The sequence below is a fragment of the Oncorhynchus mykiss genome, unplaced genomic scaffold (assembly GCF_013265735.2).
Source record: "Oncorhynchus mykiss isolate Arlee unplaced genomic scaffold, USDA_OmykA_1.1 un_scaffold_87, whole genome shotgun sequence".
NCBI classification, from domain to species: Eukaryota; Metazoa; Chordata; class Actinopteri; order Salmoniformes; family Salmonidae; genus Oncorhynchus; species Oncorhynchus mykiss.
Genome location: NW_023493659.1, coordinates 480001 through 500320, shown reverse-complemented (window position 1 = coordinate 500320; position 20320 = coordinate 480001). Strand labels below are relative to the sequence as shown.

Here is a 20320-nt window from a genome sequence, read left to right as displayed (position 1 = left end):
GCCTGGCCTAGACAAAGGATAAATACCGGTAATCAATTAGCCTGGCCTAGACAAAGGATAAATACTGGTAATCAATTAGCCTGGCCTAGACAAAGGATAAATACTGGTAATCAATTAGCCTGGCATAGACAAAGGATAAATACTGGTAATCAATTAGCCTGGCCTAGACAAAGGATAAATACCGGTAATCAATTAGCCTGGCCTAGACAAAGGATACGTATGGAATCATGTAGTAACCAAAAAAGTGTTAAACAAATCAAAATATATTTTATATTTGAGATTCTTCAAATAGTCACCCTTTGCCTTGATGACAGCTTTGCACAGTCTTGGCATCCCTAGCCGAGTCCTCAGAGCATGTGTAGCCGATGCGAAATGGCTAGCTAGTTAGCAGTGGTGCAGTAGCCAGTGTAGCCGATGCGAAATGGCTAGCTAGTTAGCAGTGGTGCGCGCTGGTGGCGTTTCAATCGGTGACGTCACTTGCTCTGAGACCTTGAAGTAGTGGTTCCCCTTGCTCTGAGACCTTGAAGTAGTGGTTCCCCTTGCTCTGAGACCTGAAGTAGTGGTTCCCCTTGCTCTGAGACCTTGAAGTAGTGGTTCCCCTTGCTCTGAGACCTTGAAGTAGTGGTTCCCCTTGCTCTGAGACCTTGAAGTAGTGGTTCCCCTTGCTCTGAGACCTTGAAGTAGTGGTTCCCCTCTGCAAGGGCCGCGGCTTTTGTGGAGCGATGGGTAACGATGCTTAGAGGGTGACTGTGGATGTGTGCAGAGCATCCCTGGTTCGCGCCCGGGTCGGGGCGAGGGGACGAACGTAAAGTCTATACTGTTACACATGACAGACCAGCTGGTAGACCATGTGGAGACAGACCGACTGGCAGACCATGTGGAGACAGACCGGCTGTCCCCACATGCTTCAAGAGGGCCACCATTGTTCCTGTACCCAAGAAAGCTAAGGTAACTGAGCTAAATGACTACTGCCCCGTAGCACTCACTTCCATCATCATGAAGTGCTTTGAGAGACTAGTCAAGCATCATATCACCTCCACCCTACCTGACACCCTAGACCCACTCCAATTTGCTTATCGCCCCAATAGGTCCACAGACGATGCAATCGCCATCACTCTGCACACTGACTGAAAAACAGCTTCTATCTCAAGGCCATCAGACTGCTAAACAGCCATCACTAACTCAGAGAGGCTGCTGCCTACAGACAGACTACCCCTATACCATCAGACTGCAAAACAGCCATCACTAACTCAGAGAGGCTGCTGCCTACAGACAGACTACCCCTATACCATCAGACTGCTAAACAGCAATCATTAACTCAGAGAGGCTGCTGCCTACATTGAGACCCAATCACTGGACACTTTAATAAATGGATCACTAGTCACTTTAAACAAGGCCACTTTAATAATGTTTACATATCTTGTATTACTCATCATATGTATATACTGTATTTTATACCATCTAGTGCAGGTCATGTGGTCTGATGAGACAAAAATAGAGCTTTTTGGTTTAAAGTCCACTCGCCGTGTTTGGAGGAGGAAGAAGGTTGAGTACAACCCCAAGAACACCATCCCAACCGTGAAGCATGGAGGTGGAAACATCATTCTTTGGGGATGCTTTTCTGCAAAGGGGACAGGACGACTGCACCGTATTGAGGGGAGGATGGATGGGGCCATGTATCGCGAGATCTTGGCCAACAACCTCCTTCCCTCAGTAAGAGCATTGAAGATGGGTCGTGGCTGGGTCTTCCAGCATGACAACGACCCGAAACACACAGCCAGGGCAACTAAGGAGTGGCTCCGTAAGAAGCATCTCAAGGTCTTGGAGTGGCCTAGCCAGTCTCCAGACCTGAACCCAATAGAAAATCTTTGGAGGGAGCTGAAAGTCCGTATTGCCCATGTAACGGATGTGAAACGGCTAGCTTAGTTAGCGTGGGCGCTAAATAGCGTTTCAATCAGTGACGTCACTTGCTCTGAGACCTTGAAGTAGTAGTTCCCCTTGCTCTGCAAGGGCCGCGGCTTTTGTGGAGCGATGGGTAACGATGCTTCGAGGGTGACTGTTGATGTGTGCAGAAGGTCCCTGGTTCGCGCACGGGTATGGGCGAGGGGACGGTTTAAAATTATACTGTTACACCCAGCGACAGCCCCGAAACCTGAAGGATCTGGAGAAGGTCTGTATGGAGGAGTGGGCCAAAATCCCTGCTGCAGTGTGTGCAAACCTGGTGAAGAACTACAGGAAACGTATGATCTCTGTAATTGCAAACAAAGGTTTCTGTACCAAATAGTAAGTTCTGCTTTTCTGATGTATCAAATACTTATGTCATGCAATAAAATGCAAATATATTACTTAAAAATCATACAATGTGATTTTCTGGATCTTTGTTTTAGATTCCGTCTCTCACAGTTGAAGTGTACCTATGATACAAATTACAGACCTTTACATGCATTGTAAGTAGGAAAACCTGCAAAATCGGTAGTGTCTCAAATACTTGTTCTCCCCACTGTATGTGACCAATAAAATGTGATGTGATTTGATTTGCTAGGGTGAGTAAAATGGTGTTCTCTCATTATGTGTCTGGAAGTAGCTAACAAGCAAGCCTCTGTTAGCTCAGGTGCTTGACAGCGGTTTCGGATCAACCCTACTCCTCGGCCAGTCCCTAAAGCGCACTACGGTCAGACAACATATCACAGCCAGACAACATATCACAGCAGTTTCGGATCAACCCTACTCCTCGGCCAGTCCCTAAAGCGCACTACAGTCAGACAACATATCACAGCCGTTTCGGATCAACCCTACTCCTCGGCCAGTCCCTAAAGCGCACTACGGTTTTCGGATCAACCCTAATCCTCGGCCAGTCCCTAAAGCGCACTACGGTCATATCACAGCCGTTTCGGATCAACCCTACTCCTCGGCCAGTCCCTAAAGCGCACTACGGTCAGACAACATATCACAGCCGTTTCGGATCAACCCTACTCCTCGGCCAGTCCCTAAAGCGCACTACGGTCAGACAACATATCACACAGCCAGACAACATATCACAGCCGTTTCGGATCAACCCTACTCCTCGGCCAGTCCCTAAAGCGCACTACGGTCAGACAACATATCACAGCCGTTTCGGATCAACACATTCGCTAACCGTTTGCTTCAGCCAGTCTGACGAGTCGCTGTGCGGTGAGTTGTTTAGTCATAAAGGGTGGAGTCCCGACTCTCGCTCAGGGAACTCGTTTTTCCACTCTTTCTCAGCCTCCCTTCTCTCTTTCTCTTTCTCCTTTTCCATTCACTGAGCTCTGTTGCAGACTCGATCTCCGGTAAGTTTATACCGCTCTTATTAACCGACAACATCAGTGGGTTTATGAGTTGTTTAAGTGGTTAGTCTTTTGAATCAGACAGTTGATGTTTATTCTGTGAGCGGTGAGATACACCAGAATACTATCAGATTAGGGGATAAATAAATACAATTCAACTTGGTTCATTGTAACCGGAGTTATTTCAATAACCTCTGGTAGGCAACATTCGGGTTTTAATAACCAAAGCGGTTTTCCGTTTTCTTCCTACGAATGTGACTCTATCTTCGGAACAGTTTAAACGACAACATATTTTGACCCCATGTCCCCATCACTGAAAGACAAGACTGTCAGGAACACATACAGTATGTGTCTTCTACAACAGAGTGGACTAGACCAGACACTCAATCAGACTGGAGGGAAAATAAAATCGTCGATAATGACGTTGTGAATCTTTTCAACACAGAAGTTCAGACAAACGTATTTCCTGATAATCTTCTGAACTCCCCAATACATTTCGGATGCATTTCAGTCACTTCAAACCAGACTTCTTTAGGATTGAAAATCCTGTCAGAGGTACTGTCAGACTGATTTGTAATAGACTGTCATAACCCCATTTTAAGAGAGTAAACATTGGCCGCTGATTACATTACATTGGTAACCCCTGGGCTAAAACAAACAGAGACGCTAACTACCTTTAGCCCTATTGACTATAGTGTCTCCCAGCGGTGGAAAAACGGCTGAATTCTCATAGTTGACTAAAAGTAAAGATAAATGAACAGAAAATGACTCAAGTGAAAGTCACCCAGTAAAACATTACTTGAGTAAAAGTATTTGATTTTTAATATATTTAAGCATAAAATGTAAATGTAAAAGTATGAATATTTTTAAATTCCTTATTAAGCGAACCAGACGGCACACTTTTATAATTTTTTATTATTTACGGATAGCCAGGGGCACAGTTCAACACTCAGACATCATTTACAGATAGCCAGGGGCACAGTTCAACACTCAGACATCATTTACAAACAACACATTTGTGTTTAGTAAGTCCTCCATATCAGAGGCAGTAGAGATGACCAGGGATGTTCTCTGTTTAGTGAGTCCTCCAGATCAGAGGCAGTAGAGATGACCAGGGATGTTCTCTGTTTAGTGAGTCCTCCAGATCAGAGGCAGTAGAGATGACCAGGGATGTTCTCTGTTTAGTGAGTCTGCCAGATCAGAGGCAGTAGGGATGACCAGGGATGTTCTCTGTTTAGTGAGTCCTCCAGATCAGAGGCAGTAGAGATGACCAGGGATGTTCTCAGTTTAGTGAGTCCTCCAGATCAGAGGCAGTAGAGATGACCAGGGATGTTCTCTGTTTAGTGAGTCCTCCAGACCAGAGGCAGTAGGGATGTTCTCTGTTTAGTGAGTCCTCCAGATCAGAGGCAGTAGAGATGACCAGGGATGTTCTCTGTTTAGTGAGTCCTCCAGATCAGAGGCAGTAGGGATGACCAGGGATGTTCTCTGTTTAGTGAGTCCTCCAGATCAGAGGCAGTAGATGACCAGGGATGTTCTGTTTAGTGAGTCCTCCAGACCAGAGGCAGTAGGGATGTTCTCTGTTTAGTGAGTCCTCCAGATCAGAGGCAGTAGAGATGACCAGGGATGTTCTCTGTTTAGTGAGTCCTCCAGATCAGAGGCAGTAGGGATGACCAGGGATGTTCTCTGTTTAGTGAGTCCTCCAGATCAGAGGCAGTAGATGACCAGGGATGTTCTGTTTAGTGAGTCCTCCAGACCAGAGGCAGTAGGGATGTTCTCTGTTTAGTGAGTCCTCCAGATCAGAGGCAGTAGAGATGACCAGGGATGTTCTCTGTTTAGTGAGTCCTCCAGATCAGAGGCAGTAGGGATGACCAGGGATGTTCTCTGTTTAGTGAGTCCTCCAGACCAGAGGCAGTAGGGGGAGAAGGGCCTTGGTCAGGGAGGTGACAAACCTTCCAGAAGGACAACCATCTCTACATGCCTTTATGGTAGAGTGGCCAGACGGAAGCCACTCCTCAGTAAAAGGCATGACAGCCCGCTTGGAGTTTGCTAAAAGGCACCTAAAGGGCTCTCAGACCATGAGAAACAAGATTCTCTGGTCTGATGAAACCAAGATTGAACTCTTTGGCCTGAATGCCAAGTGTCACATCTGGAGGAAACCTGGCACCATCCCTACGGTGAAGCAGCATCATGCTGTGGGGATGTTTTTCAGTGGCAGGGACTGGGAGACTAGTCAGGATTGAGGCAAAGATGAACGGAGCAAAGTACAGAGAGTTCCTTGATGAAAACCTGCTCCAGAACGCTCAGGACCTCAGACTGGGACGAAGGTTCACCTTCCAACAGGACAACGTCCCTAAGCACACAGCCAAGACAAGGCAGAAGTGGCTTCGGGACAAGTCTCAATGTCCTTGAGTGGCCCAGCCAGAGCACGGACTTGAACCCGATCGAACATCACAGGAGAGACCTGAAAATAGCTGTGCAGCGACGCTCCCCATCCAACCTGACAGAGCTTGAGAGGATCTACAGAGAAGAATGGGAGAAACTCCCCAAATACAGGTGTGCCAAGCTTGTAGCGTCATACCCAAGAAGACTCGAGGCTGTAATCGCTGGGTCTGAATACTTATGTAAATGTCATATTTCCGTATTTTATTTTTAATACATTTGCCAAAAAATTATAAAAACTTGCTTTTGCTTTGTCATTATGGGGTATTGTGTGTAGATTGATGAGGGGTGAAAAATGATGTAATCCATTTTAGAATAAGCCCGTAACGTAACAAGGGGTCTGAATACTTTCTGAATGCCCTGTATCTAGCCAGCTCTGAACGCCTGTGTGTAAGCCAGTGGGCGCGTTCCAACGGATCACTTTTATCAAGTCGGGGACTGTCATTGTCATCTAGCCAGCTCTGAACGCCTGTGTGTAAGCCAGTGGGCGCGTTCCAACGGATCACTTTTATCAAGTCGGGGACTGTCATTGTCATCTAGCCAGCTCTGAACGCCTGTGTGTAAGCCAGTGGGCGCGTTCCAACGGATCACTTTTATCAAGTCGGGGACTGTCATTGTCATCTAGCCAGCTCTGAACGCCTGTGTGTAAGCCAGTGGGCGCGTTCCAACGGATCACTTTTATCAAGTCGGGGACTGTCATTGTCATCTAGCCAGCTCTGAACGCCTGTGTGTAAGCCAGTGGGCGCGTTCCAACGGATCACTTTTATCAAGTCGGGGACTGTCATTGTCATCTAGCCAGCTCTGAACGCCTGTGTGTAAGCCAGTGGGCGCGTTCCAACGGATCACTTTTATCAAGTCGGGGACTGTCATTGTCATCTAGCCAGCTCTGAACGCCTGTGTGTAAGCCAGTGGGCGCGTTCCAACGGATCACTTTTATCAAGTCGGTGACTGTCATTGTCATCTAGCCAGCTCTGAACACCTGTGTGTAAGCCAGTGGGCGCGTTCGAACGGATCACTTTTATCAAGTCGGTGACTGTCATTGTCATCTAGCCAGCTCTGAACACCTGTGTGTAAGCCAGTGGGCGCGTTCGAACGGATCACTTTTATCAAGTCGGTGACTGTCATTGTCATCTAGCCAGCTCTGAACACCTATGTGTAAGCCAGTGGGCGCGTTCGAACGGATCACTTTTATCAAGTCGGTGACTGTCATTGTCATCTAGCCAGCTCTGAACACCTGTGTGTAAGCCAGTGGGCGCGTTCGAACGGATCACTTTTATCAAGTCGGGGACTGTCATTGGTCAGCCTTTCAAAGTGTGTTGCATTATATGGCTAAATGTCCGACTTGCACCTAGATGTCGACTCCATGAACTTTACACATCATGTGATCAAAGTATTGGCCATTGAGAGGTCTACAGATTCTAAGTATTGGCCATTGGGAGGTCTACAGATTCTAAGTATTGGCCATTGAGAGGTCTACAGATTCTAAGTATTGGCCATTGGGAGGTCTACAGATTCTAAGTATTGGTCATTGAGAGGTCTACAGATTCTAAGTATTGGCCATTGGGAGGTCTCCATAAGAATGAATGGAATTCTACAGGTTCAAGGACACAAGGCCTGTGGGCTCTCCTTCTCCGTGGCCGACGTGGGTAAGACATTTAAGCGTGTTAACTCTCGCAAGGACGGCATCCCTAGCCGCGTCCTCAGAGCATGAGCAGACCAGCTGGCTGGAGTGTGTTTATGGACATATTCAATCTCTCCCTGTCCCAGTCTGCTGTCCCCACTTGTTCCTGTACCTAAGAAAGCAAAGGTAACTGAAATAATTGACTATCGTCCTGTAGTACTCACTTCTGTCATCATGAAGTGCTTAGAGAGGCTAGTCAAAGATCATATGTCCTCTACCTTACCTGAAACCTTAGACCCACTTCAATTTGCCTACCGCCCCAATAGGTCCACAGACGATGCAATCGCCATCACACTGCACACTGCCCTATCCCATCTGGACAAGAGGAATACCTATGTAAGAATGCTGTTCATTGACTATAGCTCAGCATTCAACACCATAGTACCCTCCAAGCTCATCATTACGTTCGAGACCCTGGGTCTTGACCCCGCTATGTGCAACTGGGTCCTGGACTTCCTGACGGGCCGCCCCCCAGGTGGAGAAGGTAGGAAACAACATCTCCACTTCGCTGATCTTCAACAAAGGGGCCCCACAAGGGTGCGTTCTGAGCCCTCTCCTGTACTCCCTGTTCACCCATGACTGCATGGCCATGCACGCCTCCAACTCAATCATCAAGTTTGCAGACGACACAACAGTAGTAGGCTTGATTACCAACAACGACGAGACAGCCTATAGGGAGGAGGTGAGGGACCTCGAGTGTGGTTCCAGGAAAATAATCTCTCACTCAACGTCAACAAAATAAAGGAGCTGATCATGGACTTCAGGAAACAGCAGAGGGAGCACCCCCCTATCCACATCGACGGGACAGCAGTGGAGAAGGTGGAAAGTTTTAAGTTCCTCGGTGTACACATCACTGACAAACTGAAATGGTCCACCCACACAGACAGCGTGGTGACGAAGGCGCAACAGCGATTTCACTACACCCAAAATAACATCTGCTAAATATGTGAATGTGACAAATAAAATTTGATTTGATTTAAATTACATTTAAATAAAGTATTTTTGATAAAAAATAAAAACAAACATTTAGCAAAGCTCTAAAAATGATAGTTAAAGGAAAATGTTTAAAATATATTTGTTTGTTTTTTATCAGTATGTTTAGCTGACATAATGTAGCGGCTGCATGAAGGTGTCTGTAGTAGAATACAGGTGGTATAAACCAATGGGGACACTAAAAGCTTCCCAGATAAAATGTTTAGATGACAGTTAAGCAAGCTGTGGATAAGAAGCTAGTTATGGGTGAGCTATGGGTGAGCTGTGGGGGAGCTGTGGGTGAGCTGTGGGTGAGCTGTGGGTGAGCTGTGGGTGAGCTGTGAGTGAGCTGTGGGTGAGCTGTGGGTGAGCTGTGAGTGATCTGTGAGTGAGCTGTGGGTGAGCTGTGGGTGAGCTGTGGATAAGAAGCTAGTTATGGGTGAGCTGTGGGTGAGCTGTGGGTGAGCTGTGAGTGAGCTGTGGGTGAGCTGTGAGTGACCTGTGGGTGAGCTGTGGGTGAGCTGTGAGTGAGCTGTGAATGAGCTGTGGGTGAGCTGTGGGTGAGCTGTGGGTGAGCTGTGAGTGAGCTGTGGGTGAGCTGTGAGAGATCTGTGGGTGAGCTGTGGTTGAGCTGTGAGTGAGCTGTGGGTGAGCTGTGAGTGAGCTGTGGGTGAGCTGTGGGTGATCTATGGGTGAGCTGTGGGTGATCTATGGGTGAGCTGTGAGTGAGCTGTGGGTGAGCTGTGGGTGATCTATGGGTGAGCTGTGAGTGAGCTGTGGGTGAGCTGTGGGTGATCAATGGGTGAGCTGTGAGTGACCTGTGGGTGATCTATGGGTGAGCTGTGGGTGAGCTGTGGGTGATCTGTGGGTGAGCTGTGGCTGTTGCAGAACAGAATAACATATTATATAACTGTTGTATGAATGGAAACATGCAGTGATTTCTTCATGACATTAAAAGTGGAACACATTTTGACTGCGTTCTGAAGCGTTTGGCTGGTCGGGATGTGATTCTAAGTGTGTTTCTCTTTTCAGACACCTCCTCCTCCTAATCAAACCAACGGTCACCAATCTACCACAATGGTAAGTTGACTTCCCTGAAGACCCCTCTACAGTGGAACGTTTCCCTGCCCCCACCTGGAGGATTCTGATGTTCAACTTTCCATTTCTCCCTGTAATGTGACACGCTATCAGCAGCACAGCCCATGAGACTGTCATTAAATAATCATTAGCTAAACAACATGAACACAGAACAATAGACAATATCAACACAGAACAATAGACAATATCAACACAGAACAATAGACCGGTAGAATGGAGGGAGGTCATTATAGAGTAGGTTATTACACTAGACCAGTAGGTTATTACGCTAGACCAGTAGGTTATTACACTAGACCAGTAGAATGGAGGGAGGTCATTATAGAATAGGTTATTACACTAGACCAGTAGGTTATTACACTAGACCAGTAGGTTATTACACTAGACCAATAGGTTATTACACTAGATCAGTAGGTTATTACACTAGATCAGTAGGTTATTACACTAGACCAATAGGTTATTACACTAGACCAGTAGGTTATTACACTAGACCAATAGGTTATTACACTAGACCAGTAGGTTATTACACTAGACCAGTAGAATGGAGGGAGATCATTATAGAATAGGTTATTACACTAGACCAGTAGGTTATTACACTAGACCAATAGGTTATTACACTAGACCAGTAGGTTATTACACTAGACCAGTAGAATGGAGGGAGATCATTATAGAATAGGTTATTACACTAGACCAGTAGGTTATTACACTAGACCAGTAGGTTATTACACTAGACCAGTAGAATGAAGGGAGATCATTATAGAATAGGTTATTACACTAGACCAGTAGGTTATTACACTAGACCAGTAGGTTATTACACTAGACCAGTAGGTTATTACACTATACCAGTAGGCTATTACACTGGACCAATAGGTTATTACACTAAACCAGTAGGTTATTACACTAGACCAGTAGAACTGAGGGAGATCATTATAGAATAGGTTATTACACTAGACCAGTAGGTTATTACACTAGACCAGTAGGTTATTACACTAGACCAGTAGGTTATTACACTAGACCAGTAGGTTATTACACTAGACAATAGGTTATTACACTAGACCAGTAGGTTATTACACTAGACCAGTAGGTTATTACACTAGACCAGTAGGTTATTACACTAGACCAATAGGTTATTACACTAAACCAATATGTTATTACACTAGACCAGTAGGTTATTACACTGGACCAGTAGGTTATTACACTAGACCAATAGGTTATTACACTAGACCAATAGGTTATTACACTAGACCAATAGGTTATTACACTAGACCAGTAGGTTATTACACTAGACCAGTAGGGTTCCCATCCCAGTTAAGTCCAAGTCAATGTGGGTTCCCATCCCAGTTAAGTCCAAGTCAATGTGGGTTCCCATCCCAGTTAAATCCAAGTCAATGTGGGTTCCCATCCCAGTTAAGTCCAAGTCAATGTGGGTTCCCATCCCAGTTAAGTCCAAGTCAATGTGGGTTCCCATCCCAGTTAAGTCCAAGTCAATGTGGGTTCCCATCCCAGTTAAGTCCAAGTCAATGTGGGTTCCCATCCCAGTTAAGTCCAAGTCAATGTGGGTTCCCATCCCAGTTAAGTCCAAGTCAATGTGGGTTCCCATCCCAGTTAAGTCCAAGTCAATGTGGGTTCCCATCCCAGTTAAGTCCAAGTCAATGTGGGTTCCCATCCCAGTTAAGTCCAAGTCAATGTGGGTTCCCATCCCATTTAAGTCCAAGTCAATGTGGGTTCCCATCCCAGTTAAGTCCAAGTCAATGTGGGTTCCCATCCCAGTCAATGTGGGTTCCCATCCCAGTCAATGTGGGTTCCCATCCCAGTCAATGTGGGTTCCCAGTGCATTTCAACTCTTCTGATGATTTTCTCACAAATATTTTGTAATGCTTCTGATGAAAGACAACTCTAGTTTCTAGAAAAGCACACTGCTACAGACAGTTGGAGGCCTTCTAATGAAAACCAGCCCTCTTCATTTCTAGAAAACCACAGTGTCTCTGTGTGTGTGGAGAAGAGGGGCTGTATTTGGGGAAGTCAGTATGAGTCATGTGTGTGGGCCTTTCTTCAGACAGGGTGGGGCTCTGCCTCCTCTCTCTCTCTCTCTTCCTCCTCTCTCTCTCTCTCTCTCTCTTCCTTCTCTCTCTCTCTCTCTCTCTCCTCCCCTTCCCTCTCTTCCTCCTCTCTCGCTCCTCCCCCTCCCTCTCTTCCTCCTCTCTCGCTCCTCCCCCTCCCTCTTCCTCCTCTCTCGCTCCTCCCCCTCCCTCTCTTCCTCCTCTCTCGCTCCTCCCCCTCCCTCTCTTCCTCCTCTCTCTCTCCCCCCTCTCTTCTGCTCTCTCTCTCTCTCTCTCTCTCCCTCCCTCCCTCCCTCCCTCTCAATTCAATTCAAGGGTCTTTATTGGCATGGGAACACATGTTTACATCGCCAAAGCAAGTGAAATAGATAAACTCTCTCTCACACACACACACACCACACGCACACACACACACACCACACGCACACACACACACACACACACACACACACACAAAGAGCGGGGGAGGGAGAAGTTGTAAACCGGACACTGATAGTTTGAGTAAACAGTAGATAGTGTGTTTACTGATGTCATTAATCAGATCTCTGACAGACGCTTCCTGCCACATCGATACGTAGTGTAGACTGGGACTACACCACTTTATACTGTCAACAGGTTAATTACATTAGTAGACTGGGACTACACCACTTTATACTGTCAACAGGTTCATTACATTAGTAGACTGGGACTACACCACTTTATACTGTCAACAGGTTCATTACATTAGTAGACTGGGACTACACCACTTTATACTGTCAACAGGTTCATTACATTAGTAGACTGGGACTACACCACTTTATACTATCAACAGGTTCATTACATTAGTAGACTGGGACTACACCACTTTATACTGTCAACGGGTTCATTTCATTAGTAGACTGGGACTACACCACTTTATACTGTCAACAGGTTCATTACATTAGTAGACTGGGACTACACCACTTTATCAACAGGTTCATTACATTAGTAGACTGGGACTACACCATTTTATCAACAGGTTCATTACATTAGTAGACTGGGACTACACCACTTTATACTGTCAACAGGTTCATTACATTAGTAGACTGGGACTACACTACTTTATACTGTCAACAGGTTCATTACATTAGTAGACTGGGACTACACCACTTTATACTGTCAACAGGTTCATTACATTAGTAGACTGGGACTACACCACTTTATACTGTCAACAGGTTCATTACATTAGTAGACTGGGACTACACCACTTTATACTGTCAACAGGTTCATTACATTAGTAGACTGGGACTACACCACTTTATACTGTCAACAGGTTCATTACATTAGTAGACTGGGACTACACCACTTTATACTGTCAGCAGGTTCATTACATTAGTAGACTGGGACTACACCACTTAATACTGTCAACAGGTTCATTACATTAGTAGACTGGGACTACACCACTTTATACTGTCAACAGGTTCATTACATTAGTAGACTGGGACTACACCACTTTATCAACAGGTTCATTACATTAGTAGACTGGGACTACACCACTTTATACTGTCAACAGGTTCATTACATTAGTAGACTGGAACTACACCACTTTATACTGTCAACAGGTTCATTACATTAGTAGACTGGGACTACACCACTTTATCAACAGGTTCATTACATTAGTAGACTGGGACTACACCACTCTATACTGTCAACAGGTTCATTACATTAGTAGACTGGGACTACACCACTTTATACTGTCAACAGGTTCATTACAGTAGTAGACTGGGACTACACCACTTTATACTGTCAACAGGTTCATTACATTAGTAGACTGGGACTACACCACTTTATACTGTCAACAGGTTCATTACAGTAGTAGACTGGAACTACACCACTTTATACTGTCAACAGGTTCATTACATTAGTAGACTACTGTACCCACAGTCCTCTCTGCTCTACCCTGGACTACATTACCCACAGTCCTCTCTGGTCTACCCGGAACTACTTTACCCACAGTCCTCTCTGGACTACATTACCTACAGTCCTCTCTGGTCTTCCCTGAACTACTTTACCCACAGTCCTCTCTGGTCTACCTTGAACTACATTACCTACAGTCCTCTCTGGTCTACCCTGAACTACATTACCTACAGTCCTCTCTGGTCTACCCTTAACTACTTTACCCACAGTCCTCTCTGGTCTACCCTGAACTACTTTACCTACTGTCCTCTCTGGTCTACCCTGAACTACATTACCCACAGTCCTCCTCTGGTCTACCCTGAACTACATTACCCACAGTCCTCCTATGTGTCTGTTCTCTGATAGGCTGGTCGAGGCAGTGTGAGAGCCAGTGGAAACTTCAACGCCAACCAAGATGCAGAGACCCTCTACAAGGCCATGAAGGGACTGGGTCAGTGGTGTGTGTGGTCTGAAAGTGATGCAAAGTGAGGGAGTAACCATGGCACCAAAGATTTGACTATGGTGTTTGTTGTTACCATAGGAACCGATGAGGATTCCATCATGAAGTTGTTGACGTCTCGTAGCAACAGCCAGAGACAGCAGATCAAAGCTGCATACAAGACCCTGCATGGCAAGGTCAGAACACAACCACAACCACAACCACAATACAACCACAATACAACTACAACCACAATATAACCACAATACAACCACAACACAACCACAATACAACCACAACCACAATATAACCACAATACAAACACAACCACAATACAACCACAACCACAATATAACCACAATACAACCACAACCACAATATAACCACAATACAACCACAACCACAATACAACCACAATACAAACACAACCACAATACAACCACAACCACAATACAACCACAACACAACCACAATATAACCACAATACAAACACAACCACAATATAACCACAATACAACCACAACCACAATACAACCACAATACAACAACAACCACAATATAACCACAACACAACCACAACACAACCACAACACAACCACAATACAACCACAATACAACCACAACCACAATATAACCACAATACAAACACAACCACAATACAACCACAACCACAATACAACTACAACCACAACACAACCACAATACAACCACAATACAACCACAACCACAATACAACCACAATACAAACACAACCACAATACAACCACAACCACAATACAACTACAACCACAACACAACCACAATATAACCACAATACAAACACAACCACAATATAACCACAATACAACCACAACCACAATACAACCACAATACAACTACAACCACAATACAACCACAACCACAATACAACCACAATACAACCACAATACAACCACAACCACAATACAAACACAACCACAATACAACCACAACCACAATACAACCACAATACAACCACAATACAACCACAACCACAATACAAACACAACCACAATACAACCACAATACAACTACAACCACAATACAACCACAACCACAATACAACCACAATACAACCACAATACAACCACAACCATCATACAACCACAATACAACCACAACCACAATACAACCACAATACAACTACAACCACAATACAACCACAATACAACCACAACCACAATACAACCACAATACAACCACAACCACAATACAACCACAGTACAACCACAACCACAACCATCATACAACCACAATACAACCACAACCACAATACAACCACAACCACAATACAACCACAACCACAATACAACCACAACCACAGTACAACCACAATACAACCACAACCACAATACAACCACAACACAACCACAACCACAATACAACCAAAATACAACCACAATACAACCACAATACAACCGCAACCACAATACAACCACAACCACAATACAACCACAGTACAACCACAATACAACCACAACCACAGTACAACCACAATACAACCACAACCACAATACAACCACAACACAACCACAACACAACCACAACCACAATACAACCACAATACAACCACAATACAACCGCAACCACAATACAACCACAATACAACCACAACCACAATACAACCACAGTACAACCACAATACAACCACAACCACAGTACAACCACAATACAACCACAACCACAATACAACCACAATACAACCACAACCACAATACAACCACAATACAACCACAACCACAATACAACCACAGTACAACCACAATACAACCACAACCACAGTACAACCACAATACAACCACAACCACAATACAACCACAATACAACCACAACCACAATACAACCACAGTACAACCACAACCACAACCATCATACAACCACAATACAACCACAACCACAATACAACCACAACCACAATACAACCACAACCACAATACAACCACAACCACAATACAACCACAACCACAACCATCATACAACCACAATACAACCACAACCACAATACAACCACAACCACAGTACAACCACAATACAACCACAACCACAATACAACCACAACACAACCACAACCACAATACAACCAAAATACAACCACAATACAACCACAATACAACCGCAACCACAATACAACCACAACCACAATACAACCACAGTACAACCACAATACAACCACAACCACAGTACAACCACAATACAACCACAACCACAATACAACCACAACACAACCACAACACAACCACAACCACAATACAACCACAATACAACCGCAACCACAATACAACCACAATACAACCACAATACAACCACAACCACAATACAACCACAGTACAACCACAATACAACCACAACCACAGTACAACCACAATACAACCACAACCACAATACAACCACAATACAACCACAACACAACCACAACACAACCACAACCACAATACAACCACAACCACAATACAACCACAACCATCATACAACCACAATACAACCACAACCACAATACAACCACAATACAACTACAACCACAATACAACCACAATACAACCACAACCACAATACAACCACAATACAACCACAATACAACCACAATACAACCACAACCACAATACAACCACAATACAACCACAACCACAATACAACCACAACCACAATACAACCACAATACAACCACAACACAACCATAAACAACCATAACACATCCCTAAACACAACCATAACACAACCATAACACAACCATAACACATCCCTAAACACAACCATAACACATCCATAACACAACCATAACACATCCCTAAACACATCCACAACACAACCATAAACAACCATAACACATCCCTAAACACAACCATAACGCAACCATAACACATCCCTAAACACAACCATAACACAACCACAACACATCCCTAAACACATTCCTAAACACAACCATAACACAACCATAACACATCCCTAACACATCCCTAACACATCCCTAACACAACCGTAACACATCCCTAACACAACCATAACACATCCCTAACACAACCATAACACAACCATAACACATCCCTAACACAACCATAACACAACCAGAACACATCCACAACACATCCCTAAACACATCCACAACACATCCACAACACAACCATAACACATCCCTAAACACATCCACAACACAACCACAACACATCCATAACACATTGTTATTATTGTTATTGTTATTATTGTTATTAATATTATTACTATTGTTGTTATTATTAATATGATTGTTATTGTTAATATTATTACTATTGTTGTTATTATTATTATTATTATTATTATTGTTATTATTATTATTACTATTGTTATTATTATTAATATTATTATTACTGTTATTATTAATATTATTATTATTATTGTTATTATTAATATTATTACTATTGTTATTATTACTATTGTTATTATTATTATTAATATTATTATTATTAATATTATTACTATTGTTATTATTATTATTAATATTGTTATTATTATTATTATTAATATTATTATTATTAATATTATTACTATTGTTATTATTATTATTAATATTGTTATTGTTATTATTAATATTGTTATTGTTGTTATTGTTATTGTTGTTATTGTCTCATTCCCTTGTCTGTTTTTGACCTGTAGGAGCTTAGACCATTAGAATGTCACTGTACCCTGTAATGACATCTGTGACCCTGTGCATGCGACTATTAAACTCATCTAATGTAATCTACAACCACAACCATAACGCAATCCTCCCTCCATATATCCTCCTCTCTCTCTCCTCTCTCTCTCTCTCTCTCTCTCTCCCTCCTCTCGTCCTCCTCCTCTCTCTCTCTCTCCCTCCCTCCCTCCCTCCCTCCCTCCCTCCCTCCCTCCTCTCTTCTCCCCCCCCCCCCCCCCCCCTCTCTCTCTCTCTCCCTCCCTCCCTCCCTCCTCTCTCCAGGACCTGGTAGGTGATCTGCAGGGTGAACTGGGGGGAAAGTTTGAGACTCTGGTAGTGGCTCTAATGACTCCGCCCATCCTCTATGATGTGACATCACTACGGAACGCCATCAAGGTATTTTACCCAGGACTAGTGATGTCATATCCTGTGAGTGACGGTGTGATGTCATAGTGACTGTGTGTTGATGTCACGGTGTAGGGGGCGGGGACCGATGAGAAGGTGCTGATTGAGATCCTGTCTTCTAGAACGGCCCAGCAGATTAAGGACATCACTGCTGCCTACCGCCAGGGTAACACACAGATACACACACACACACACACACACACACACACACACACACACACTGACTCACTGATTGTGTGTGTGTTCCAGAGTTTAATAAGAACCTGGAGGAGGATGTAACAGGAGACACGTCAGGTCACTTCAGGAGACTGCTGGTCATCCTGCTACAGGTGAGGGGTCAGAGGTCAGGGGAACATAGATCTGGTATATATAGATGTGTGGGACAGAGATCTGTACGAGCCAAAAGTTTGGACACCTACTCATTCCAGGGTTTTTATTTATTTTTTACATTGTAGAATAATAGTGAAGAAATCAGAACTCATAACACATATGGAATCATGTAGTAACCAAAAAAGTGCCTTGAAGACAGTTTTGCACACTCTTGGCATTCTCTCAACCAGCTTCATGAGGTAGTAACCTGCAGTTCAATTTTTTTTTACCTTTATTTGACTTGGCAAGTCAGTTAAGAACAAATTCTTATTTTCAATGACGGCCTAGGAACAGTGGGCTAACTGCTTGTTCAGTGGCAGAACGACAGATTTGTACCTTGTCAGCTCGGGGATTTGAACTTGCAACCTTCCGGTATGGCACATAGATATGACAGATATAGATGTGTGGGACATAGATCTGACAGATATAGATGTGTGGGACATAGATCTGATAGATGTGCTCTTTCTCCTCTCAGGCCAGCAGACAGCAGGGGGTACAGGAGGGGAACATAGAGGCTGACGCACAGGTAAGAGAGAGTGAGTGTGTGTGACAGAGAGAGTTAGTTTGAGAATCACGTGTGTAGATTTACTGCTCAGTAAAACACTCCCCACACAGAGAAAAGAGTCAGCCCGAGAATTGAACCCTGTGGCACCCCCATAGAGACTGTCAGAGGTCCAGACAACAGGCCCTCCGATTAGACACACTGAACTCTATCTGAGAAGTAGTTGGTGAACCAGGCGAGGCAGTCATTTGAGAAACCAAGGCTGCTGAGTCTGCCGATAAGAATACGGTGATTGACAGTTAATCAATTTGAAGGACTGTCATGTACAGAATTATGTGTATTTACAACAGGTGGTGATATACAGAATCAAACTAAAACTCCCCAAATCAAGTCAAATCAAGTCAAATCAAGTCAACTACAAAGTCAAGTCTGTTTCAGTTAAGCAACAATGTATTTATCCTCAATGTAAAGTCAATGTATTTATCCTCCAATGTATTTATCCTCCAATGTATTTATCCTCCAATGTAAAGTCAATGTATTTATCCTCAATGTGAAGTCAATGTATTTATCCTCAATGTAAAGTCAATGTATTTATCCTCCAATGTGAAGTCAATGTATTTATCCTCCAATGTAAAGTCAATGTATTTATCCTCCAATGTAAAGTCAATGTATTTATCCTCAATGTAAAGTCAATGTATTTAACCTCAATGTAAAGTCAATGTATTTATCCTCCAATGTAAAGTCAATGTATTTAACCTCAATGTAAAGTCAATGTATTTATCCTCCAATGTATTTATCCTCCAATGTAAAGTCAATGTATTTATCCTCAATGTAAAGTCAATGTATTTAACCTCAATGTAAAGTCAATGTATTTATCCTCCAATGTAAAGTCAATGTATTTAACCTCAATGTAAAGTCAATGTATTTATCCTCCAATGTATTTATCCTCCAATGTAAAGTCAATGTATTTAACCTCAATGTAAAGTCAATGTATTTATCCTCCAATGTAAAGTCAATGTATTTATCCTCAATGTAAAGTCAATGTATTTAACCTCAATGTAAAGTCAATGTATTTATCCTCCAATGTAAAGTCAATGTATTTAACCTCAATGTAAAGTCAATGTATTTATCCTCCAATGTATTTATCCTCCAATGTAAAGTCAATGTATTTAACCTCAATGTAAAGTCAATGTATTTATCCTCCAATGTAAAGTCAATGTATTTATCCTCAATGTAAAGTCAATGTATTTATCCTCAATGTAAAGTCAATGTATTTATCCTCCAATGTATTTATCCTCCAATGTAAAGTCAATGTATTTATCCTCAATGTAAAGTCAATGTATTTAACCTCAATGTAAAGTCAATGTATTTATCCTCCAATGTATTTATCCTCCAATGTAAAGTCAATGTATTTATCCTCAATGTAAAGTCAATGTATTTATCCTCCAATGTAAAGTCAATGTATTTATCCTCCA

General features: G+C 43.4%; 1 protein-coding gene across 1 annotated transcript in view; it reads left to right on the top strand.

The window, feature by feature from the left end:
* The first annotated feature begins 3181 nt into the window (after positions 1-3181).
* Positions 3182-20320, top strand: part of LOC110515075 (annexin A5) — a 22723-nt gene continuing 5584 nt past the window's right edge. The window contains exons 1-8 of the mRNA XM_036971973.1: positions 3182-3308; positions 9430-9477; positions 13833-13917; positions 14008-14102; positions 17852-17965; positions 18050-18140; positions 18224-18303; positions 18819-18869. Of these exons, the coding sequence (XP_036827868.1) occupies positions 9475-9477; positions 13833-13917; positions 14008-14102; positions 17852-17965; positions 18050-18140; positions 18224-18303; positions 18819-18869 (519 nt within the window). The 5' untranslated portion in view covers positions 3182-3308; positions 9430-9474. The remainder of the gene's footprint in view (positions 3309-9429; positions 9478-13832; positions 13918-14007; positions 14103-17851; positions 17966-18049; positions 18141-18223; positions 18304-18818; positions 18870-20320) is intronic.